The following is a 25,821-nucleotide window of genomic DNA, read 5'->3' as shown; positions in this document are numbered from 1 at the left end:
TATATAGAGATGATTGTTGTATAAAATTATCTATGACCTTTCACGGTTATAGATTTAAAAGTCACTTATGAATTAGTATTGGATAAAGAAAATTGCCCATTTTATCAAATCTAAACGATCAGTCAAATTATTATTGTGCGCTTGAGTGAACATATAAAATCCAATTTAACTTTTGCGATATTGTTAATTGCGTTGTATTGTTAATTGTAAAGTTATAAATTCATAATTCTTTGATCTTTCATCAAACTAAATATATTATCTGTATATAATAAAAAATATACATGAGTTTTTAATTGTAAATTATAGAATTAAAAACAGGATTAAAAATTTTCTCTTTCAATATCATTTAATTCATTGAATTTTCCTATTTTAAACTAAAGTAAAATAAATTAAATAAATTAAAAATAAGAGGTTGTAAAAAGGATTATTTAAATGCATTTATGTTTATATACTTTTTCTTATTTAAACTTAACTTAATTCTTAAATTTTACATTACTCAAACATTTCAAATATCAAATATTTTGTAGATTGTGTGCATTTAATTACTTTTAATTATAACTTTAATCCAATGCTTAATGTTTAATATTTTATTAAAATACAATGGAACTATTTAATTAAAATTAAGTTTTTTAAATTATCTAAAATCTAGTTGATATTGAAACTGAGGTGTTTTGTTCGAATAATAATAATAATATTAATTTGAGTGATTAAAAAAAGATACTGAATAAAAAGATCCTTTTTTAAAGAATTATTTACATTTCACCATTTGTATTTGCCTCTATAATATAAAAAAATACATAAATATCTACGTAATCTAAATATACAAATATATACATATATAATCTAAATATACTAAATATTATATATACATAATCTAAATATACAAAGTATATTTAGATAAACACAAAAAATCGTTACAATGAATTATCTTATAAATATTTAAAAATATTGATTGTTTTTATTCAGTTAGTATTAGTATTTAAACTAGTAGTTAATATTTTAATATTTTAGTTAATTTTAATTCATAATATAGCATACTTTATTATCTACAAAAAAATTATATTTAAAAGTTATTTTTATTAATATACGTTAAAAATATAAAAACGATTAAATATCCTCGTAAGATTATAAAAATGAAATGTTATTTAATTTTAATTTAATTTAATTGTAAAATTATCTCTAAATTTATCTAGCGACTATATCTCACTTGATCTGAAAAATCTTTAGAAATAGTAAAAACAATAAACAAACTGAGATTTGATTGTAATAATATATAATTTAAAACACTGTGTGTGTGTTAAATGCATAAAATTTATATAATGATATTATGGAGAACGCCTTCAGGTAATTTAAAGACAGGTAATGTTTTTGTTAAATTATTTATTTAGAAGAGAAAAAGGACCAAAGATTAAATATCTTTCTTTTGAAATTTGACATTAAATATAATTGGATTAATTCGATAATTAATTCCACAAATATTTTCCGGAAGTCAAATACGCTTTTCTTTTTGATAGAAATATAATGATGCCAAATTAATGAATTGCATCTAAAATATCCTTTCGGCGTATTTTGATTCTGACATTCACATAATCGTCCTTCTCGTCACTAAGTATCTTTATAGGACTGTGAATTGCCCTTCTGCTAGATACGTCCGTCTCATCGATTTTCGACTGGATTGTTTTCATCTTTAAGGAACTCATCATGTCCGCCACGATGTCCCTCGTCATTATTTCTTCGTCCAGTAGATCTATGTTCGGCGTATCTCTGGTAAGCACTCTTCGGGTGATCTTATCGAGTTGACTCGCCACTTGAAAAGCGCTCTGTGATGTTCCCCTCCTAGTAGGCGATACAAGGGGTGTCACAGCCTTTTCGAGTTCTTTGATAGTACTCTCCGAACTAATGAGATGATTGGTACGATTGCTCAGACGGGCTTCTATCATCTTCCATAATTCCATAGCTATTTCCTGCGTATCCATGATATTCATGATGACATTTATATTCTTGTTTTCAATCAACGAAACCTATGAATTATTAATTACAAATTATTTTAGAATATTTTTAAGATACTTTTAAGTTTGTAGAAATATATTGACGATTAATATTAGATGACAATAAGCAATAGGCAATATGACGATCTTCACTGAAATAAATCTTTATTTTTTGAATAGCTTTTATTACATTATTATATTTTTAAATATGTAAGTGAAGAAAGGAGTCTTATGTATATCTTATATATATATATATATATATATATATATATATATACATATGGGGTTTGACGTTACTGTGAAATAAATCGTGCTTAGAACAACAACAATATTGCACATAATATGATTCTTTAAAAATTAATTTTCGTAAAAAATAATATATATACTATATTCTTAAATGATTGCGAAAAAATTAATTCCACTTTTATTATTTTAAATTTCTTACCTCTTCTTTTAAAGCTTGCACCTGCATATACATCTAGAAAAATGTATGTACAATGTATTATAATTAAATTATTAGGTAAATTATATAACATAAATTGTAAAACTTGCATACAAAATTATTCTCAAAATAATTCAATAATTTTATCCATACTTTAAAATTTTTAAAAATGCACATGGTAGATTGTTAATTAATATTGACGATAATTAGAAGAATTGAAATTAATATAATTTTTAATATCAATATCAATTATCAATTGTACTTATAAAATATTCTTACACTTAATTCTTAACAATTAATATTCTTACACTTAATTTTTAACAATTAATATTCTTACATTAATATTCTTCTTTTATTTTGAATATACAATGGTTTTAAATTAATATAATAATTTATGTAAAAATATATAATAAAATATATATAATTTATAAGTAAAAATTTCTTTTCATAACGGAGACGCGAAAAAATTTTTAATGTGCTCTGGCAATGTTATCGTCTACTCTAATTGCTTCCCTACTTGCTTTGCTATTCTTACTTGGACACTGGTCAGCGCTAGGGCGCACAATATCGGCAAGTACGTCATAATTAAACGTAATTATCTCCGGTATAATTGTTCGTTCAGTACTAGAACGGCGAAGGTATACACCGATACACATATTGCATATATATTAAACCGACTTTTTTATATGCAATAACCCACCGCCGAGGAGCTCGCACGATATCGAGTCGGAAATTAAAAAAACTGCGCTCTCGTCAATCGCTCTCGTGCAACCTCTAGCGATAGTTTAATTCGCGTAATTGCTTCGTGATAAGTTTGGACTGTCCGCATATAGGCAATCAGTTAGCTGTCGCACGCGTTCGATATAACGCATTGGAGTGGATTGTGAATCAATTCCGTATACAAGCATGATTATTATTTTCTGCGTCTTTTCACACTGTTACGGTTATTTATTTGTGACGAAGACCGAATTAACACCTGCATCATTTAATTTAATTTGCTTCGATCACTTGTTATCTTTATATTTTACTTGAGACAACTTCATTATTATTGTCATAAATTAATACACGAACAATTGCAATCAGTTGTACAAACAATTTATTGATGATCTTTACTTTTCACCGTTTCATTTTGCATATTACTATTTTATAGCTATCACTTCAACATAATGTTACAATAGTGTAATAAATTTATTTCCCGTCTTTTATTATTTTCATGTTCATATTTGTAAATTTTTGATAAATATTTATAAGAAAGCAAATAATTTTTAATAATTATCTTTTCATTATAATATCACATCAATTATTGCTAGTTTTCCTCAAATAAAATATACATGAAATCTTAATAGTGATTCATTTTTAATAACAATTCATGATCAATCAATAAATATACTACTTTATAATATTTTCATTTATTTTTATTTTAGTTAATTTTATGTTATTACCTCTCTCTCTCTCTTTCTCTTATTTTATATTACATTAAAAAATAACAATGCATTTTTATCAAATTCCCAATATTATATTTTTTACTAAGATTATAATTTTATTGATTACATTAAAGAATTTGTTTTATAAAAGCATGTTATATATCTATAGAATTTTAGACTGAATTTTGTAGTGACAGACACAATGTTTATATTTTCCTTAAGTGATACAACACAATTCTGTAATTATATTATATTACTATATTATTAAGTTAATTTTATGTAAAGCTTCTTATGGCTGTGTAAATCTGTAAAATAAATGTACATTAATTGTGTGGAATTTTTTAAATATTTTATATACATTTTATCTCTACATATTCTTTATATATCCTGTCATAAATTTTTCAATTATTTTTTGATTTTTGGAAATATAAAATATTATTCTCAAACTAAGCGTTTTACTATAAAAATATTTTTACTATAAATAGATATAACTATTAATAATATAATGAGTATTAAATATTAAATGAATATATTAATATAATTAGTATTAAATATTAAATAAATATATTAATTATTAACATATGGAATAGAATTTTAGATTTTTAAACCATCATATATTTTATGAATATGTGTGCGGAAAAAGTTTCTTTAGAGCAAACTTTTATTTGAGAAAATATGGTCAAAAGTTGATAAATGTTTTGTATATCATTTATAGTTGCACGTGTATAAAACTGATCAAAGTGTAAAGGCATAAAATATGTTCCAGTTGTCATCCACGGTTAATTGATTTTCATGCATAAAAGTTATCAAGATAATAAAATTAATTTTACGAAAAATGCTCCCTAGATACATACAACATTTATTGAAACTAAAAGCATTGTATATAACTTTTTTATAATTACTGTTACACGTATTATATAATTGTATATTTATTCTAATCTTTAATACAATTTGTTTATATATATTTCTTAAATATCTAAATACTTACTCCGTGATTAGAACTAGATACAACGTTTGACAATGGCAAACTTTTGTTAGGCTATCCTAATTATAATCATCAATCGTGTGACTTTTACTATTAGGAATTTTTTCGATTAATCGGTCGCTGACCTCTAATTTCGTTTTAGATAACCGCCTATGCAAGTTCGCATCTTTCACATTATCAACAAAACGAAAATAATTATTAGACTTTAACAGATTATTATTAATGCGAGTATTTTGATTTCCAATTGATCGACGTATCCTGATATTAATGAATGAGTTATCTTGAAGTTCCTTTGATTTTTTCACATTAAATTTGTTTATATTTTTAGAATCTTGTAAATCCTGCGTACTACTTGAATTTGTGCTTTGATATTCAGTAGCTGATAATATTTGCGATACATCAGATTCCAAATGATTGAGTGGCCTCTCAATTGCAAAATCTTTCAAAAATTCATTTGTTTCGTTTCTTTGAGATAAATTCCTCGAAATCGAATTTAATGGCTCATTTGTATAATTCGTTCTTATCTTATCCTTTTCAAATATTTCTGGCTTTATTACTTCAACATTAATAGGAGCAGATTGGCTATCGCTGTTCTCTGTTTTTGAATTATCCGTGTTTATTGATAAATTATTTTCCGTTGTTTGATTATTTCTTTGAGATGCATCAGTTGACTCATTTCTCGAATTGTCATTTAAATTTTGATTATTATGCATTAGATTATCATCAAATTTACTTCTTACTTGTTTAACATTCCTAATTTTTTGATCAAAATTTGCAGGATTTTTCTCGATAACTTTCAAAAGTTCATTTGTAACATTTTCAGATTGTGAAATAATATGATTTAGTAAATTATTATCGGTCTTTGCATTTTCCATTTCTGGTAAAATCTTAATCATAAATTCTACGAAATGTTTCGCATTTGACAAAATCTGATTCACTATAGGTAAATTATTTATTTGTGGATTTAAATTATTTTCATAATTTGTAATTGTAATTGAATCAAGAAACCTCGGACTTACACTATTGTTTTTATCTAACTGTTTTTGTGTATTCTGTGACCATTGGTTAGGTTGATTCACATTTTTATGTAAATCATTCATAATTTTTGTACTCTCAACATTTTTTGATAGATCTACACCAAACAATCGTTGACTCACTTCAGACTTCGATTCTTGTATATTTTCTGATTCTGGAAGCAACTTATTCACAGTAAAGTTATTTTCAGTTAAATCATTCATAATCGTTGCACTTGAAATGTTTGTTATTAAATTGATTGGATTAAATAATCTTTCACTAATACCATCTATTATTACATTTTGAGAATTTTGCTCAAAGCTAAATTCATCTGCACTTGACGAATTGCTTGTTGTATATAAATTAATTGATTTTTGCGAAGTATCAGGATTATAGACATCGTAATTAGGTCTGACAATCTCAGACTCATTATGAATATTTACAAGCATTGGAATTAAATTGCTTGCCTTTGAATTACGTGCAACAACATTAGTGTCTTCTTGGAAATTATTTGGATTATACAGTCCCTGTGATTGCGTAGAATTGAAAAGAATGGTTTGATTTTGATCCAAATTTTCTAGTAAAACTCGGTCATTATTTTTTATTTCAGAATCAATGGTGAACGAATGATTCTGGATTTCGTCTTGACTCTTATCAGGTCGTTCTAGATTTGGATGTAATGGTTGAGTTATGGAAATTTCAGTTATCGGAGATGATAAATTATCATTGAGCCCATTACAATCATGATCTTTATCAGTTTCGTTTCTCAAATGCATTAAACGATTTGCAGTATGCACCGCCAATTGTAGAAAAAGCTTCAGAATATTTTCATTTTGTGCAACCGAATCTGGATCATACTGCAAATTACTCCAATCAATATTCGACGGCAAAGAATAAACCTAACAAAAAGAAGTAACCTATTGTAAAAATTTATGTAAGAATGTGCGTCTATAAAAATTATTATATATTATAAAAAAATTATTGCCATAATATTGTATCTTAAAAATATTTGTTTATGATTAAATTGAACCAATGAGCAAGAAAAGTACATGATCAAAAACAGCAACAATAAGGGAAGACATGTTGTACTTGCAAATTTCAAAAAACCTGGATTATCATTTGTTACTTATTTCTATCATAATTATCGCGAAAAACTATTTTTTGTCAGTATCATTCTGCACTGAACTGCAAGGACTCAAAGATCCATCATAAAGATACAATTTTTTATGTATTAAAATAAAATATATTTCATTTATGGTAAAATATTAATTTTAATTAAGTTCAAGCTAAAAACCTATTTAAATTTCTTATTTAATTTTATTTACCACAAGGATCAACGCGTTAATAATGATCAAAACAGTGTTGCTTGGCCACATTTTATCATTTACTGCAATGACATAAACGCAACTGCCTTAAATATGATCGCATAATTAATATTGAGCATTCCTGATTGTTATCCGATTTTAACGACTGTCATATCGCATTTGTATGCGTCTTCATGCATATCGGGTTTCGTTGTTACTATTTAAGCTTTTACAGCAGCTCTTTTTTGTCCGCATGTAATTTCTTACAGATCGTTTAGATTGATAATTAAAATAACGTTTATCAAGCAGCACTTTATAACCCAGGAATGATTTCATGACATGATTCCTAAGATAACATTTGAATTTTAAATAATGTAAATAATTTATGATGTAAGATTTTAGGATTAAAATTTTAGCGCATAATTTTCATTAATTTTCTATTCGTTAAATAATAATTTAATGCTAATCATTATTAAAAAAATTATTAATATTTCAATTAATAATAAATTAAACTTTAAAATAATTTTATTAAATAATTAAAATAATTTTATTAATATTTTAATTGAAAAAGAGTTATTATCTCTACATAATTATATATTACTTTTGATAACTTATCACACAAATGGTTAACTATAGTCGTCTATATTCCATTGACCATTAATTACGATAACAAGTTCCCGAGATAAGTGGCAATATAATAAACATTTTAATATCACGTTACGACAATTCCATATCTTCTGCTCAATTACACATATAAGTATTCAATTGGATTGATTTGTTTTTATTATGCTTTTGTATCTTATAATTATTCTTACATTTATAAATATATAATTATTACTTTAAATAATAGTTTAAGGAAAAAAATATATAATATACGTATAATTTACATAGAAAATGACTATTGTCGGGACTATTAAAATTGTCCCATATTATGAATTAAATGTATATATATTAAATGAAACATTTATTATATAAAGAAATTAGAGATGTTGTGCATATCTTCAGGGTTGAAGCGTCGTCAAAAAGCCTGCGCAGTTTTCTTCCGTAGGCAAACATTGTCCGAATGCTTCTAATAATAACGGTTCTTCCTTGATCGCCATTTCATAGTCACGGAATGATATTTTGCCATCGTGATCGACATCGAGCTTCTTTAAGGCTAGTTCCGATAAATCTTTCACTCCTTCGTCTGGGTCCTCTTCACCAGGTTGCTTTATCAGACAATTTCTATAAATATACGAATGAATGTATTAATGTATGAATATATTTATGTTTCTCAAAAAGGAAGCAGAAAATGCTAACAAGGAAGCAATACTGATCTTCCTAACAAATTATTAATGCTTCGAAACTTATCATAAAGAAAATAAGAAATCAGTGACTATTAATAAACACAAGTAAAATAAAGCTTACTAATCAATGACGAATTTAATCTTTAATCAACATTTTAAATAGATCTTATTTTTATTAAAAAATTAGTGACAAACCTAATCGGTATAGATAAAATAAATCTTATTAATCGATAAATGATTTAATGAATCAATGTTTTAATAAAATAGATTTTATTTTTTTACCTTTGTAAGTTTTTCTAATGGAATAATATTACTTTTTGTTAAATTAATAAATATATATATATATATATATATATATATATATATTCTAATGAGATTTTGATTATCTTACTTGAGTAATTGAAATATTTCGTCCTTCGTGATATATCCATCGTTATTCAGATCATATACACGGAAGCAGAAAGTGATTCTGTCACGCAAACTACCTCGCAAAAACACGTCAAGTCCCATAATCCAAGGTTCTAATCGAATAACACCCTCGATTTCTCGATCCCAACAACAAAATAGACGCTCCACTAAAGTGTCTTCTGTGATCACGTGAAATGTATTGTGAAGGAGTTCTCGGAAAATGTTTCTGTCGATTCCCTAAAATAATAATGAAAATTAAATATTTTCTAATATCATTTTATAGTAATTGCAAATAATATGTTTTTATATACTAATAATTAAAACATTTTATTAATTTTTAATTAATAAATTATTATTAATATAATAATGAATCATATTTAGTTTATAATATGTTTATTAAAATATTTAGTTCATATTACATTTATTAAATGATTACTTCATATTTCGTTAATTAAGTCTCGATTATAAATGATATAATTACCTCGACAACTGGCCTTGATTGTGGCTTTCTACCGATGGATATCGATTGTTCAATATGTTGTTGATTGAAATTGGTAGTTAATTTCTTGTAAAGTTTGCAGAGATTATCTAACTCCACTCTAACAAACCAAGCATACATTAAATAACAATTTAATTGTTATAATAGATAATAATGAAATAATGTTTATTTTTATATATTTATTATATTTTTATATTATATATTTTTATATAAAATTGTACTATTCAATTATTATAATGTATGGTAGAGTTTAATTCTCATTTGTAAACCATCTAATTTTACATTAATTTACTTTTTTATAAATTTTTATGTATATTCTTTTATCAATTCTCCATGTTTCTTATAAATTTTCCTTCTTTTCTGTAAATCTTTCATAATTGAATTTTTCAGTTTTTATTACGCAAATAATTACGTTTTTTTTATTTTGATATAACTATGATTATATACTTGTCATGAGTCACGAAAGAAGAATAATAAATAGAAAGATAAATGCAATTGACAATTAAAATGACTCGAAAATGCAACTGATAATCAAAATAAGGTACTTGAAAATTAATCACACGACTGTATGCTAGAATTATTGTGGCAGTGGACGCATTGTTAATCAACTCGCCTGGAGAACCTCGTTTTTTTTTTAAGAGACTCGATCACTTTGACAATGTATGCAGAGTTTCTCGCGCCCCCGCTCTCCGGCATTCTTCTGCGACGTCTCCTCCTCGGCGACTCGCTCTTGCCGGATGCGGCGCAATTCTGTCGTTTTGAGTTGACGGATGCCTTGCGACCGCTCGTCAGGAATAGGGAGACACTCTTCATGAGCGTCGTGCCTGCACGAATGCTTATGCTGGGTGCATGCTCGGCGCCGACGCCGACGCCGACGCCCGACCGGTTTCCCCCTGTCGACGTGGCGCTTCGTCGCTCGGACATGCCGGTTCAATGACTGAAAATTTCAAACTGATTGGTTTTAATTCACATTTTGTAAATACACTGTTAGAGACCTATAATAACAGATTAATTTCTGTCAGAAGAAGTAAAATAATTATGTAATATTTTTTAAAATATATACATCCTTTCACATGTATTTATATATTCAAGAGAAAAATAAATAGTACTGGTTGATTTAAAATATTGAATATTGAATATTAAATATTGAATTATTTAGACAATTGTTTTTTGTTTTTAAATATGTGTAATAGAATTAGGAATAGCGTATAATTTTATAATATCGCTGAAATAGTAATAACAATGTGTATAGTTTGTATATTCATTTAGAAAATAAAATGTTGTACTAAAATAGTAATAAATAATAATCATGCATATATTGATATTTGATATTGAGTATTTGTAGACAAGCGTACATGCCCGAGATTTCTTTCTGCTCGCAAGTTGTACGTATACATTAAATGGAGCAATTACATTGCGATTATAATAAAAATGTAAATCTGTTTAATAGAAATAGAAAAAAAAAGTATGAAAATAGAAACCGTTACCATGAACCGCTATAGCCATTCCAGTTGATTAATCGATAAGCAATAAATCACAGAAATAGCCTTTTTTATTAAATTAATCAATAACCGAAAATTGTGAACTGTCAATCAAAGCTGATTTGATTCATCAAGAGATTGCTTCTCTTTATCTTTTTCTCTCTTTCTCTTTCTCTCTTTTTCATGTCCAACCAAATTATTGTTATTTACGATCACATTTGCGTAATTCTCTTGTTAGTCGATTTTACTGGTGAAGCTTATGTGCATTTTCGTGGCATGAATAATATATTCTAATGAACTTAAATCGCGCATTTATATGCGCGTAACTTGGACTGCGTGCACGAAGAAAGTAAATGCGATTTGCATTTATATAGAAAAAAAAAATTATTAAGATTTATGATATAAAGTGCAATGTATTATAATTTACATATTGTACATATAAAAAGTTAATTCATAATTTTTTAAATGTGTGTTTAAATTATGTCATAAATATATATACTAAAGAGATATTATATTTTATTCTAAAACAACAATAATATATTTAGTGTTTATTTTCCCTGAATATTATAAAATATTATATTTTATTCAGGATAAAATATTATATAATATTATATTGTGTATCTTAAATATCTTAATTTTTTATCCTAAATATTATATATTAAAACCACTATTGTAAAGAGTTCATGTTTTACTGTCATTTTGCGAGATAAAATGTAAAAACTTTTCTCATTAGATAATAAATATAACTCACGCCGCAAGTTGTGTTTAAAACTCGTGCATTATTTTGAATTTGTTTTAGTCGAACACGCAGTGCCAGGTAGAACACGAAAAACCGACAAACTTTGGAGCATACTCCTTTTCACCTTAATTTCTACAATTTATTTATATATTTAAATATATAAATAAATTATATATTTATATATTTCTACAATTTATTTATATATTTATATATTTATATATTTAATTATTTTGACAATTTTATAAAAACATATGTTTTATACATATTGGTATTTAATTTGAAAATAATACAACTTAAAAACTTTAATATCAAGTGTTTATATTCTAATATATTTATTTAATATATTTATATTTCAATAATTACTTACTTTTAAACATAAGATTTATTTATGCGAATAGAGTAATAAAATGCTTGAAACATGAGATACAATTCTTTAAAAGAGCCATTATATGGAGTAATGCATGTCTTATCTTCCAATAATCATTTCTAACAACGTGCATGCATCAAGAATCGTTCCCGCAAACGCAAAGAGACAATTCATAGCACACGGAAGTGCAATTTTGAAAGCATGATTTTAATCTTGCTAAAATCCTATGATTTCCTTGCATTACATATGATTCATCTCTATTTACTATATTATTTTTACATGTATACAATTATACTTAAAAAAAAATGTTTTATCAAAGACAATTATGATATAAAAGTTGTTTAAATTCTTATTTTTTTTCTCACACATTAATTATAAATTATAAATAAATTTTAAAGAAAGTTTAATAGCTTTGTATAATTTTATTTTAGGATTCGGGTTAATACAGCAGGAGAACTGAGAATGATTGCATACGAAATCGTGTGGTGATAATGATCGACACTTCTATTCCTAAAAGCTATGGATTCCCTCAATTTAACTTTTCCAACAACGAGATTGCATGCATGTAAATCTCGATTTAATCTTTAAACGAGTTAAAAATATACCATCATACATATATATGATAATTTCTGATATAACAGTTAATTTGTCAGATTCTAAAGAATTTTTTGTCAGATGAATCATTTTGTTTTATTATTAAAATACTCAGATTTTTAGAAAATTTTTAGAAATTATATAAAAGAAATCGATTATACATATATTTTAATAAATCGAAAGGAATTAGGCTCGTTATATATTAAATAACATGATAAGAAAACTAGCGTCTACGAGCCACAGCGGATGGTAATGCCTAAAAATTCTTTTTAATTGTACACGAAATTTAACGTGTACAATTAAAAAGAATTTTTAGGCATTACCATCCGCTGTGGCTCGTAGACGCTAGTTTTCTTATCATGTTATTCATTTTAATAAACACATATCTACAATACTTTAGGAATATTATGCTACCACTTATTATGCTACCAATTATTACTATCAAGATATATTTTTTTATTATTTTTATTTATAGATATTAACTATAAATGCAAAGTTATATAATTTATAATAAAATTAAACAAAATATTTAATGCTACATTGAAATATAATACAATAACAAATAATCATCAATAGCAATTGTACACTTAATTATTTGGAAGAATATTATTACTAATCATTTATCACTGCAATCAAAGACACAAAAGATTTTCTGTTTTCATTATCTTTTCCGTGTAATTCGAGATGTTGGAATTTGGCTAAAGATTATTAAAATGAATTTATTATCTTTTGTTTGTGTAGTATGTGTTTAATATGGTGGGTACGTTCGATTAAATTGGAAAAACTTACCGATTAATGACAATGGACTCTTTCCGTAGCGATGAGGACTTTGTCGTTAGAGGCGACTACATTTTATCGATCAAACATATCAAATAGCGAGATTGAAAAAACATTTTAACGTAATATCTAGCAACAGATTGGATAAACATATATTGTATATATGACAAATCTTTATTATTTAACGACACACAAACCGCTATAATAAAATTAAACAATTTGGATAACATAAAATCTTTGCTTAAAATTTTATTAAAATTATTGATTTATTTTGTTTACATTATTTGATAGAAATTATATAACATAATGTAATATATCTATAATTAATTAAGATTCAAATGTTTTTAATGGTATACATTATCATTAAATAGATATCGTAATTTCTTTTATTAAGAAAATGCATATTAAAATCTAATTATTTAATTATTTTTATTTTCGTATAATATTATATATTATTGTCAGTCAGTATAGAATTTTAATATGATAATATGCATTTTTTTCTTTAGTGTATTTATTCTATATAATCGATACTTTATTTGGTTGACTCTTGGGGAAAATATTATCGTCAGATATTTCCTCTGAGGTGTCTGTCAAATGATGTTTCCTGAAAAATATATTGAAATTAATTATTAATTAATTAATATATTAATAGCGCAGTCTGCTTTCTTCACAATATTATTTCGGTTACAATCTTACTTGCATAGCTTTTCTAAGCATTTCTGAATTTGCGTCAGTTGATGACGGATATCAATTAACATATTAGTCATTCGTTCCTCTAGCATTTCAAAAGACTCAGTTTCTTTGTATCCTTCAGTAGCACGCTCTATGTTAAAATTTTAAAATATTAACTTATTATTTTACAACAATGTTTACATCGATATAACAGCTTATGTAAATTAGTTATTTAATATTTAGAATTTTATTAGTGATATATTCCGATTGATTAATATTAATAAATTTTTTATATATAAAAACATATTCTATTAAAGTTATTTTCCAATACTTACTAATTCGGATATGTTCATCAGTAATATCTCCATCTTGATAAACGATATCAATCTCCTTCATATAATCGATTAAATCTTTTACATTATTCACACTTGTCATTGTCGATTTGATATTCGGTGTCTGCAAGGTGGAATTTGTACCGTTGTCAAGTTTAATATACATACTTCTCACTTTTGATTGTTCTCGAGTAAGTTGATCGATAAGCAAGCCTAGTTGATTCAAAAATTGTATCTAAAATAACAATGAAACATGCTAATTTAATTTAAATATAATAAATAAATTCCTTGTTTTAATACATAATTAATTATTATCCTTTAATTAATTTATCTAAGCGTGTTTTATAAAATATACATACCTCTTGTTTATTATTATTCTTATTTCTGCTTATTTTTATGGCAAAATTAACGAGCTTCGCAAAATTTTTCTCATATGATATAATTAGCTCTTTCAGTTGCTCTGGCATATTTATAGGAGCTTCTTTGCCTATTAAATTTAAAAAACATTACTACTCTATACAATGATCTTTATCTCTTTAGTTCGAGAATGACGTTGTAGTTTCGGTATAAATTTATGCAGTCAGTTTCATAATTAAATAATTAAGTTCTTTAATTAAATAATTAAAATACACATAAATTGGTTGCGTAATCACTCGTATTATCGAATTCTCGAATACTTAAGTTTCAAAGGAATATGTAATAAAATATATGTAATAAAATATCTCCTTACTTATGTCTCCTGTGTTCGAGAACATGACTGAGCGACATTGCGCCTAAAAATGAGATTATTAAGATAATTGCCTATACTTAGCACTTACTCTTATTTAATATAAAGAGGAAGGAATTCGAATAATGAAAAATAGATGAAGCACAAATGAAAGGATATTAATTTGTAAAACTTACTTCAATCGCGACGCTAATAAATACAATCACAAGAAATTTCATCTCCATTTTTCGATTATTCGTCGAAGTCACTTTTGGTATGTAAGTAAAACTGTAACAGGCCATTCTGATGAACGAAGCCGTTTTATAGGCACCATATGCATCAACAAAGGTACTTGCGTATGCGACGTTTTTCAAAACATTCGATGGAAACATCCGGCGAAGAATAAACGATATCGCTATTGCTCGAAAATAGTGAAATTAATGCGAATGCAATTATTCTAATGCAATTATTCTCTTCACGAAGAGACATGTATAATTGCATTTTATATTATCAAGAATACAATATATTTTTATTATTTTTTAAATGATTAAATTATTAACTTTTTTCTCTGCGAATAGAAAATGAATCGTATTGTAATTAAATTTGCTAATGTAAATGAGCGCTATTTGCTCTTCTCGAATTTGCATGGGATGATAATTTTGTGGCCGTGGCGTTTCAACGTCTAAAATTGCGATCAAGAATACTAGACAGACGAACATAGATGATTGAATAATAAAAAGACTACAATCAATAGTCTGAATTATTCATTAGTATATTAAAGGCTGATAAAATGAATATAGAAAAAATTATCAGCGTTCGATAATGTATCGGATAAAGCTTGCAAGACACAATGAGACACATTAAATTATTAATATCAATTGCAGTTTGTGAAATTGATAAATAATGTATTATAAATAATTATTTTAACATATTAAGAAGATTAAAGGATAAATCAAGAGCTTTATTAGTTTCTTAAATAAATTTATTACATGAAGGAAACATTTCAATTACACGAGTGCAATTTATTATATTTTCATGTTATTGTTACGTGAATCCACTTTCAATGATATTTATAGTGTTTTTAGACCTAGTTTCATCGTCCATATCCATATCCACTGCAATTGAAACATTATGTTAACTAACGGTACTATTATATAACAATATAAATAATAATCGATAAGATTAAAGTGAAAATTAATTAAACTTATCTAAAATATTTATAGCGAGAGATATTTTACGCTTTGTATCTTTAATGACTTCAAAAATTCTCGACTTGTCCTTTGCTTATATTTACCCAGAGTTAGCGTACGAATTTGCGAAGGAACCACCACCGAATGGCGTGTTTATTGAACCGGCGCTGGCTCCGCTATTAGCGAAGGAACCACCACCGTATCCACCACCGTATCCACCACCTCCGCATCTTCCACATCCTCTGTATCCTCCGTATCCTCCTCGTTTGTAGCCACCATATCCACGTCGGAAACCACGTTTAAAACGAACGAGGTCCTCTGGCGTGGCTGCTCTAATTATTCTTTGAAGACCTGAATAAAATGTTTTAAGGACTTCAATCTCAAAATACAAAATACAAAATGAAATTGCTGTATTTTGGAAAGTAAATTCTGAAAATTCTGAAATTAATAATAATTTTTATATCATTTCAATATATTAAAGATTACTAGATGATGTATGTATTTTTAACGAGCATTTAATGTGTTTTACAGAATAAATCATGAAATATCCGAAATCAACAGCGTCCATAAAAAGTAGATAAACTGGTTGACTTCTGCGTTTAACGCCGCATTTAATGCGTGTGACGCACGTTGTTAAAAACAAAAGTCGAAGCCAGGTAACATACAAATTAGTAAATGTATATGTATGAATATATATGTTTTGGAATTAAATCTATATGCGCCTTTCACATCTCTCGATTTTATATTAAATTTTAATTAAAAATATTAAAATATTTTTCATTATCTTAAAATCCAATAGTCGCGATACGTCATACATAATTCGATATTCAGCACGTTTCATCACTTTCACAAATTTACCTTGAGATTGGGAAGCGGAAGATTGCGAAGTCGGCAATGCGACTGCAACTGCGACGAGTAGCGCAACAAGTACAAGGATTGCGATCCTTGACATTCTGCTGATGATGATCGTACTGCAAGCGTGAGTATCCAATGCTAAATGACTACAAGAAAATCGGCTAAGCAGTCTTTATATATGGCAACCCATACGCGCGTTCCGGGATATCCCGACGTGTTTTACGCAGGTATAAAACGCACTTTCGGGCCGCATCGAATCGGTTGTCTATCATTAACGCGAACAAAACAAAACGAGTCTCTTCTTTGTCAGTGTTAGAGATGATGCGCCATCCCCAGGTGTCCCTGAGACGATTCCTGTTTGCATGGAATATTATTTCGTGACAGTCGAGTAAATAATCAAATAATCCTCTTTCATGTATCTTTTGATCGTCTAATCATATCGTCTACAAGATATAATGTGTAAGAATAAGTTTTCTTTCTCCTTGGAAAATTTTACTTTTGTAGAACGATACGTCATTATAATTAAATATTTGATATATAACATTAAAATCAGATGATTCTTTTACAAAGTTTTTGCGAGAAATGTTTGTCATTTATTATGTTATAATAAATGTACAAAAATTCAGAAAAAATTTATTCTAATTTTTAACCTAAACCTTTTACCCATAGGCCATTGCATAACTCAATATTTAAAATATTATTTCTCAAGTTGTCGTCATATGTACGTAATAGCCTTCAGATGATATTTATCGTCCAATATTACCTACACTTGAGAGAACTCCCAGAATAGCCAGCACGCTTTAAGAACCGCGTAATCTTGCTTGCTTGAGAGATATATTAACGGTCAATTCGTAGCCTTGATTTTTCTTGGGACTTCACGGTCTTAGGTCGTTGAACGAATATCCTTCGGGATTCCCACCTAGATATATTAATACTTGTCTTATTACTACTAAAACATAATTTAGTGATTAAGGGCTCATAGAACGAATTACGCAGATTAATCGAGCCTTTTTTAACTTTTAAACTTTTACATTTGTATGCTATAATTGAAGCATATCGATTTTTTGATAGAAACTTGATTATAGAACTTGATTAACGAATAAATTTATATATATTTTATAATTAAAAAGGATGCATATATACATGTACATATTAAATGTATATATATTATTTAATATTTATTTATAATTTATGTAAATTATTATTTAGAATATATAAAACTTTGAAATAATCTCTAAATATTTATAATTTATGTAAATTATTATTTAGAATATGAATACTTTGAAATAATCTCTAAATATTCGATTATTAATTATTACTAAATATTAAATATTATATATAATAGATTAAAAACGATTGGAAAGCTTGTATTTAAAATTATTAATATAATATTTATTAAAAAGGTTGAAAAACTTTCAATAATATTAAATAGAATAAAAAATGAATATCAAAGAATTATACAGATAAAATTATAAAATGACGTACATAGATCGTATGTATATATTTGCTTTGAGCAATTTTTCAATTAGCAGTACTTTAAAAACTCTTTTAATAATGGAAATCCCCATTATTGTTCATAATTAATGTAGAAGAAATTTATTAACATGGCAATATTTATAAGTAATATGAATTTCTCGTTATAGTGTCATGCGTATTTATACATTACGAAATGTATTTATGCATTACTTCAAATTTATCGTCCAATGCTTTGGAGTCTTAATTTATTTAGAGATTAGAATTAAAATGAAATCATATTCGCACATTAAACTTGTAAGTATTTTGCGTCGAATTCAAATAGAATTGTTTTAAAAGTTACGTAAAACTTAAATTTGGAACCAAGGAAGAACTATGATCATACGTTAACATTAGTATATTATTATCTCAATACAAATGAATTATAAACCTAGCATAAGATGTGCAAAGCCGACAATTTGATAGACTCTTCTACCACTTCAATATGTAAATAGCTGTTAACGAAGCATGATATTTTTTTATTCTTATAAAAACAGATTTCTTCATCATCCATATATTGAAGATGTATCTATTGAATCTCGATGATATCAATTCTTTCTTCTCTGCAAGATAAGAAATAGTTTCGTCATCATATTTAAATTGCGTAAATATATTATGCAAAATTACGTCAACCGGACGATCATAATGATTATTTGTCTTAATTAATCAGAATCGAAAGAATGTTTCCATGCATTATATACTACGTATTCATTGTGAGATATATAACTTTATATTATATATTGTTTCGACTCTCTGTTGACTTTTCGTTTAGTTATACACATAAATTTAATCATAAATTCGCAAATAAAACTGAAAATGTCAAAGCATGTAGTTTAATCATTTTCTATCTTTGCGATTGTTCGTTATGATGACACATGCTTTTTTTTAATTTATTACGGATGATCAAAATATATAAATTTCAATGAAATTTAAGATGCAGCGTGGTTAATCGTAGATGACTTTTAAAATGCATATTAGTAACGTGATCAATGCGTCAACTTGGGATTATATAATATTTGTTGTAACTTATTATGTATCTGCGTAGTTTGCATTTTTCTTATTTGGATTCTCTCGGATAAAATATGCGAATAGAAATAAGCAAAATTTTAGAAATTACGAAACTAAAATTTAATATTTTTTATTTTTTTTAAATTAATCCCTAACATATTTAAATTAATCCCTAACATATTTATATAAACTGCTATAGAAAATCAATTTTATTTAGGGAAAATACATCTCAAAACATTGCATATAAGCCAATAAAAATTTTGCTATAAAAGTTTAAATCTAGAATTTTTCGGATTTAAAAAAAATGTATATTTCATCATTGCGCGTAAATATTACTTATTTAATAGATTAGAAATAATTACTATTGTAAACTAATTGTTATTAATATTAATTTCTTATATGCTATTATAAATTATAATAATATTACATCCCACCAAAAGAATACTAAATATATATATATTGAATTTCTTAAAAATAAATTTGTATATTATATAAATTAATACATAAACACGTTGAAACAATAATTGCAAATTATTAAAAAATTATAATCTGTCCAAAAACTTATTATAAACAGTACAATAGATAATAATTTAAAGCAGTGTAGTCTACAAGTATAAAGATATATTGTGAATTTGTTATTTAGTCTACTTATTTTTTATTATTTCAATAAAATATCTTATCTAATAAATTGTATAATCTCTAGCAATTTAAGAATTATTCTTAAATTTTAGTTTTGTTTTTTCATAAAAAATATATTTTTGCGTATTAACTAAATGTTACCTTCTCCTTAAATGTTATCCTCTCCTTAAATATTCTCCTTAAAGATTCTACAAAGAAGATCAAAAGAAAACAGCAGCGTCAAAAACGCAGAAAGAATCATGTATAGATTTTAATTTTATTCTAATAGTTTCCAGAACAAACTCAGCTTTTTAACTTACCAATAAGATCTATCATTTTTTTTATCAGAAGTTAATTATTCTTCGTATGGCTGCGGACGTCGTTTCTTTCTAGTAGAAATAAACACGTACAAAAAATTATATTTATTTTTATAAATTTGATTGTATTTTTTTAAAATTATATATCTTAACATATCTTAAAAATCACATGAACAATGAATGCAAATTAAAATTTAAATAATTTGGAATTTTAATTTCTTTCCAAGACAATTAAAGTAAAAATATGTTTTTTGATATATAAAGAGAAAATAACGTCCTTTTATGAGAAGAAACTATAAAATTAATAAAAAAATATAATTTACCCAACAGGAGATCCGCCGTATGCAGTGGCCACTGAACTAGCGACTCCACCCTTTCCGGTAGAATAACTATTCGCAATAGCCGTAATGGTACCAGGAACGGAACCGGAGGATCCAGCACGAGTGGCCACTCTAGGGAAACTAAAGACCATGGGGAAGAAATTGTTCAGATGAGGAAATCCTTGGCGACGTCGGATACCCTTGACAGGTACAAACGGTATAACTGGCTGCTCATCATCCTCATCTTCCTCATCTTCATCTTTGTCGTCGTCAATGACAGGCGGCTTCTTCGTATGATGTACTTTTGGTCGAGTAATGGATACTTCTGTGTTGGCCGCGATCGGTTCTTCCTCTTCCGATTGCGCAATCTCTGTGGTTAGCGGGATCTGTTCTGGCTCGTGATGCTCCTGTATAAGTGTAACATAATATTTTATATTTGTGTGGTGAGAGAATTTTGATTACTTCATATGTCTAAAGAATTTAAAAATTATTGTAGAATAATTTGCGAGAAGTATTATCTTTTTAACATGAATTTTCACAAATTATGATCTGATCTCTCTCTCTCTCTCTCTCTCTCTCTTTTACAGCTCTTTAAATTATATCTATAAATTTCATCATGAGTTTCATACCTGAGAGGTAGAAGAATCTTGGTGATGATGGTGATGCTTCTCCTCTTCGTGATGGCGATGCTCGTGATATTGATCTTCCTCGTGACGATGCACTTCGTTCTGATGATGATAATGATGATGATCCTCGTCGGATATCGGCGCCGCCTGTGCATGGGCGCTGGATATTTCCGATTCCTCGATCGGTTCCGGACCATCCTTGAGATGCGGCGCGTGCATACCGCCGAAAAAGGCCTGGCCACTTACGGCGTTTCCTTGCGCGAAGAGGCCCGTTGCATGGTCGCCGTTACCTGAACGACGTATCGGTCTGTAATATCCGGTGAACATCATCGCCCTGTGCGGATATGGATGAGCAACTGTTCTCTTTTCTCTCAAGAATAGCACAGGACTGCTAGAATCCATCATGACGGAAGCTGTGAACAAGGTAGATATTTAATTCAGAAATAAAAAATCATTAAAACAATTTTATATATTTATTGTTAATTATTTCTTTATTTTGAAAAAAATTGTATTTATTAATGAATTAATATTGGAATAATTATATTGAAATATTTGTTATTACTTATATATTCGGAGTGCTTAATTATTTTGTTTTTACATACATTATAACAGTTGCTAAATACATTTAAAAAAATATAAAGTAATTTTATATTTTTTATAATGTAAAATAACTGTATAATATAATTTTCTAAATTTTCTAGAAGATAAATTATTTAATAATAAAAATAAAAGTAAATATATTTTTCAAGATAAAAAACGTTAATTTTAATTTATGCTTACCCGGCTTAGTTGGAATCATTTTAGATTCTGCTATTATGATCATCGATGCGGTGGTAATTAAAATAAAACTAATCCAGCCAGTCATCTTCATCAGATTTTTAATTTTTCTTCAAGTTCCACGCAACGATTTTTTTCTGTCCAATCACTTTTGGAAAGTATCTTCACTGATTTGTCTTTTTGCAATTGTATGTGATCTTTGACAGAAAGTTGCGATTCACTTACACCGATTTTGCCGATCTAGTTGACGCACCAACTTTTTGCACGCTGCTGCTAGTTTTGGTTGTCACAATTGCTTTTATACCATGAGATACACAGACAAATACATGGGCAAATACACGGATATGAGACGAACCTATTGGTGGACACAGGGGATGTGGATCTCCCACTCCAGGTTTTGTCAAATGGTCGCTCGTACGGCCAAAGAATTTCCGTAAAGCAAAGCATCAACGCTACGTGATTGTCATGACTGATGTGGTAATGCTTGATCTGATGCATTAATTGTGATCCGAGCTGATCGCAATCTGAATTCGTGGGATCGAATCGAATGGAAGGCAGTCATATCGATCAAATTCTATGCAAATAAATAATGTGAAATTATTAATACACGTTATTGTATGTTTATTTGTCGGAGAAGAAATTATTATGTAATGATGATATGTATTTTTTGCAAACTCTGTGGATATCTTTATAACATAAATATATTAAGGTTCTTCTAAATTAAAAAGAAATGAGAAAAAAGATTAATTTTAAACTAAGCTTTAAAATATAAATTATTTGTACATTAATATTTTTATAAAAATTCTATATTATTCTTCTAATCTATGATTTAGGTTTTTAATCAAAGAGAAAGAGAGAAAATATATTGAACGTCTAGTAAATCCTGAGATCAGAAATCTTCAGATTGGTTCTGAAACAAAGTGTTTATAATGAATTCGCTTGAGAAACAGCGAGAATGGACAATGTCACGGTTGATGAATGTCACTGAGGGCCGATGACCAGTCGCTTTTCCTCTTTCACGACGTGAATTACTGAGTCATCTCGATCGAGACATACGATAAAGAGATGTAACGTCCCAGACAAGTAGACTCGCAAGATTCATACATTTTCAATTGTTCTAAAAATACACGAGAATCGAAGAATTTTCTATTCATTGCCTGTTGTTTGTCTGGAATAGTATTTTCTTGGAAAATTTTTAGAATGTTTATTCTATCGCCATTTTTAGAATGTTCATTTTATTGCTATTTTTTTATTTCTTTTATATAACTTTTTCTTAAAAGATGAAATAGAGATTACGAGAAGTTCTTAAATATTTCGGTGCAGCGAATAAATCTAATCATCGCATTCACCTAAGTTAATTCAAAATTAATTTAAATTAAAATTTAATAATATAATTAATTAATTTTTATAAGAAAATATCCCTATTCCTATATTATAATACAAATATGACATAAGTAGAAATAATATTATAATTCTAAATTATAATAAATTCTATTTACTCTAAACTTATGTAAAAGTATAAACTGATGAAACTCAAGAGAAAAAGTTTATAATATAAAAATTGGAACGTTATGTATAACATAGCATAAAGAAAAAAATACAAAATAATAATAAAATTCGGATATTCTTTTAAATTCGAATCAAAATAACTGTACATGATGAAGCGCAACTGCAAGGAAGTCACACTGATGCATCCGAAAAAATTGCAGAATGCTCGGTTGCATCTGTCACAAACATAAAATATGAATAGAGATAGAGAGATATATGAAGAGTCCAGTAGTCTGTATAATTCTGCCCCTCATCGCTACCTTTGAAGATGACGGAGTGGTAGAAAGAACACTGACATCAGTCAACGGATCCAACTAGACAGCGTGTTTTACGATTCCGGCCACGATCATTGGGCTCTTATGGATTCTCTGATCGTTCCTTAAGAATTATTGTTGCCTCTGACCAGTCGCACCCGTCGATGTTCGAACATGTATAAATGACATAATATTAATATTAAGGGATCACACACATCGTATAGGAAGTTACGTCAAACGCGTGTCATTACCTATGTACGATTGACACAGCGTTCTATACATCATGGATTATCTTGAAGCTATTTGTCCAGCTGTCAAGAAAATAATCTGCGATGTGAAAGAAGCTTTATTCTATATATATATATATATATATATATATATATATATATATATATATATAAAGCTTATAAGCTATATATATATCCTATAAATAAAATTAAAATATAATTAAAATTAACATAATTAAAATGAAAGAAACGTAATATTTTTACAAATTGTAATTTGTTGGTTCCTTTCTTATGAAAAATTAATATTTTATTTTAAAAAATTTCTATAACACATAATCTTCGATAATATTCGAAATTTCAATTTTCAAATACTAGAAGATCTTTGCAATAGAAAATATTTAAATATTTTTTATCATATCATAATAATGCGAATCTAAATTAAATATTCAATAATTATTCTGCATATTTATAAAATTAAAACTAAAATTAAAGTTTATCAAAATAACATGTAATTCAACGAGGATCAAGAATTTAAGATCTTTTTTTCTGGAAATTCGCGAATTAATTCGGCAATTGAGGATTTTAAAGTAGAAAAATCTCGTATTTTAATTATGCGAATCTATAGAGAAGAGCGCATTGCTACGAAAATTAATTTGGATGCTTTCCGAGAAGAAAGGCGCATAAAAATATTCCGGACAGAGTACGAATTTTGCGATATCAACCGCGATATCTATCGTTCTTTCTTCCATCAGACACGCTGCTTTTTGATCTATCTGGTCACGCTCGAAAATACGATATGCGTGACTTGAAAAGCGGTGCGTTTTAGAGTTGATTCATGATACAACACGGAATCATGGCATGTGCGTATGCAACATCCTCTATAACGGTATATAGGCGCAATAATTGATAAACTATCTAATTGATAGAGATAGCAACAAATAGTAATTTAACTCTTCAAGTATATAATTTTATTATTATATACTTGATATTAGAGTATTATTATATATTTGATATATAGAGAGAGTTATATATTTGCGGAGATGTTTCTATGCGAAAAAATGTGTGTATCGTTGTGTTTAATATTAACATTTATAACCATTTAAGAAGAATTTTCTTATTTCACTGATTCAATCCAATTTTATCCAAAATTTGAATTTTTGATGGAAAATTTTGATTAAATTAATTAATATGTTACTTAAAATAACATATGATCTGTCTAGGGATCTAAAACGATAAAAAATTAATTGAATGATCCTACAATATATCTGATGCAGATTTGCGAATAAAGTTCCTGGACGAAGACAGAAAGCAATCTAATGTCACAGAGAATCACAATATCCATCTCAAACTCTCTTAAAATTCTTAAGGTATATGAGACGTAATTTATGAGTTTGTTGACATGTAAATTTAATTGTCTACAAAATATAATATTATATTCTGTTGTTAAAATATTATCATTACAATTACATACAATTGTCTAAGTTATTATATATTATATTTTCTATTAAAGCTAATTATAAAAATAATTTAGTCAACTTTATGGAATATTAT

The 25,821-nt window shown here is 27.1% G+C and overlaps 6 protein-coding genes across 8 annotated transcripts; all 6 read right to left on the bottom strand.

The window, feature by feature from the left end:
* Positions 1 to 1,486: 1,486 nt before the first annotated feature.
* LOC105259428 lies at positions 1,487 to 3,091 on the bottom strand. Its single transcript, XM_011271348.2, has 3 exons — positions 2,966 to 3,091; positions 2,434 to 2,466; positions 1,487 to 2,021 (listed from the first exon to the last, which is right to left on the bottom strand). Exons 1-3 carry the CDS (start codon positions 3,011 to 3,013, stop codon positions 1,533 to 1,535), a joined length of 570 nt encoding a protein of 189 aa, XP_011269650.1. The 5' UTR covers positions 3,014 to 3,091; the 3' UTR covers positions 1,487 to 1,532.
* A 2,640-nt stretch (positions 3,092 to 5,731) lies between these two features.
* Positions 5,732 to 7,229, bottom strand: LOC112639136. The gene is made up of 3 exons (XM_025412117.1): positions 7,179 to 7,229; positions 5,859 to 6,752; positions 5,732 to 5,740 (listed from the first exon to the last, which is right to left on the bottom strand). Exons 1-3 carry the CDS (start codon positions 7,227 to 7,229, stop codon positions 5,732 to 5,734), a joined length of 954 nt encoding a protein of 317 aa, XP_025267902.1.
* A 922-nt stretch (positions 7,230 to 8,151) lies between these two features.
* LOC105259429 (EF-hand calcium-binding domain-containing protein 1) lies at positions 8,152 to 10,274 on the bottom strand. Its single transcript, XM_011271349.3, has 4 exons — positions 9,964 to 10,274; positions 9,333 to 9,450; positions 8,835 to 9,088; positions 8,152 to 8,381 (listed from the first exon to the last, which is right to left on the bottom strand). The coding sequence occupies exons 1-4, from the start codon at positions 10,272 to 10,274 to the stop codon at positions 8,159 to 8,161; spliced, it is 906 nt and encodes a 301-aa protein (XP_011269651.1). The 3' UTR covers positions 8,152 to 8,158.
* Positions 10,275 to 13,764: 3,490 nt separating this feature from the next.
* On the bottom strand, positions 13,765 to 15,506 carry LOC105259430. Its single transcript, XM_011271350.3, has 6 exons — positions 15,216 to 15,506; positions 15,043 to 15,085; positions 14,672 to 14,799; positions 14,316 to 14,547; positions 14,005 to 14,131; positions 13,765 to 13,912 (listed from the first exon to the last, which is right to left on the bottom strand). Exons 1-6 carry the CDS (start codon positions 15,408 to 15,410, stop codon positions 13,825 to 13,827), a joined length of 813 nt encoding a protein of 270 aa, XP_011269652.2. The 5' UTR covers positions 15,411 to 15,506; the 3' UTR covers positions 13,765 to 13,824.
* Positions 15,507 to 15,958: 452 nt separating this feature from the next.
* On the bottom strand, positions 15,959 to 17,264 carry LOC105259431 (glycine-rich cell wall structural protein-like). Its single transcript, XM_011271351.3, has 3 exons — positions 17,067 to 17,264; positions 16,313 to 16,559; positions 15,959 to 16,133 (listed from the first exon to the last, which is right to left on the bottom strand). Exons 1-3 carry the CDS (start codon positions 17,158 to 17,160, stop codon positions 16,112 to 16,114), a joined length of 363 nt encoding a protein of 120 aa, XP_011269653.1. The 5' UTR covers positions 17,161 to 17,264; the 3' UTR covers positions 15,959 to 16,111.
* A 1,653-nt stretch (positions 17,265 to 18,917) lies between these two features.
* Positions 18,918 to 22,531, bottom strand: LOC105259433 (sex-determining region Y protein-like). 3 transcript variants are annotated; one of them, XR_002192933.2, is made up of 6 exons: positions 22,245 to 22,531; positions 21,468 to 21,877; positions 20,842 to 21,245; positions 20,522 to 20,590; positions 20,364 to 20,410; positions 18,918 to 19,138 (listed from the first exon to the last, which is right to left on the bottom strand). XR_002192933.2 is itself a non-coding variant. In XM_025412163.1 (5 exons), exons 1-4 carry the CDS (start codon positions 22,333 to 22,335, stop codon positions 20,557 to 20,559), a joined length of 939 nt encoding a protein of 312 aa, XP_025267948.1. In that variant the 5' UTR covers positions 22,336 to 22,531; the 3' UTR covers positions 18,920 to 19,138; positions 20,522 to 20,556. The 3 variants fall into 3 exon arrangements, 2 of the variants coding, with proteins under 2 accessions (XP_025267948.1, XP_011269655.1); XM_025412163.1 differs by lacking the exon at positions 20,364 to 20,410 and having other exon boundaries at positions 18,920 to 19,138; XM_011271353.3 differs by lacking the exon at positions 18,918 to 19,138 and having other exon boundaries at positions 20,250 to 20,410.
* Positions 22,532 to 25,821: the final 3,290 nt, after the last annotated feature.

This window comes from Camponotus floridanus, unplaced genomic scaffold, assembly GCF_003227725.1.
Source record: "Camponotus floridanus strain SB8 unplaced genomic scaffold, Cflo_v7.5 scaffold48, whole genome shotgun sequence".
Classification (NCBI taxonomy): Eukaryota; Metazoa; Arthropoda; class Insecta; order Hymenoptera; family Formicidae; genus Camponotus; species Camponotus floridanus.
This window is presented reverse-complemented; position numbering and strand designations above follow the sequence as displayed.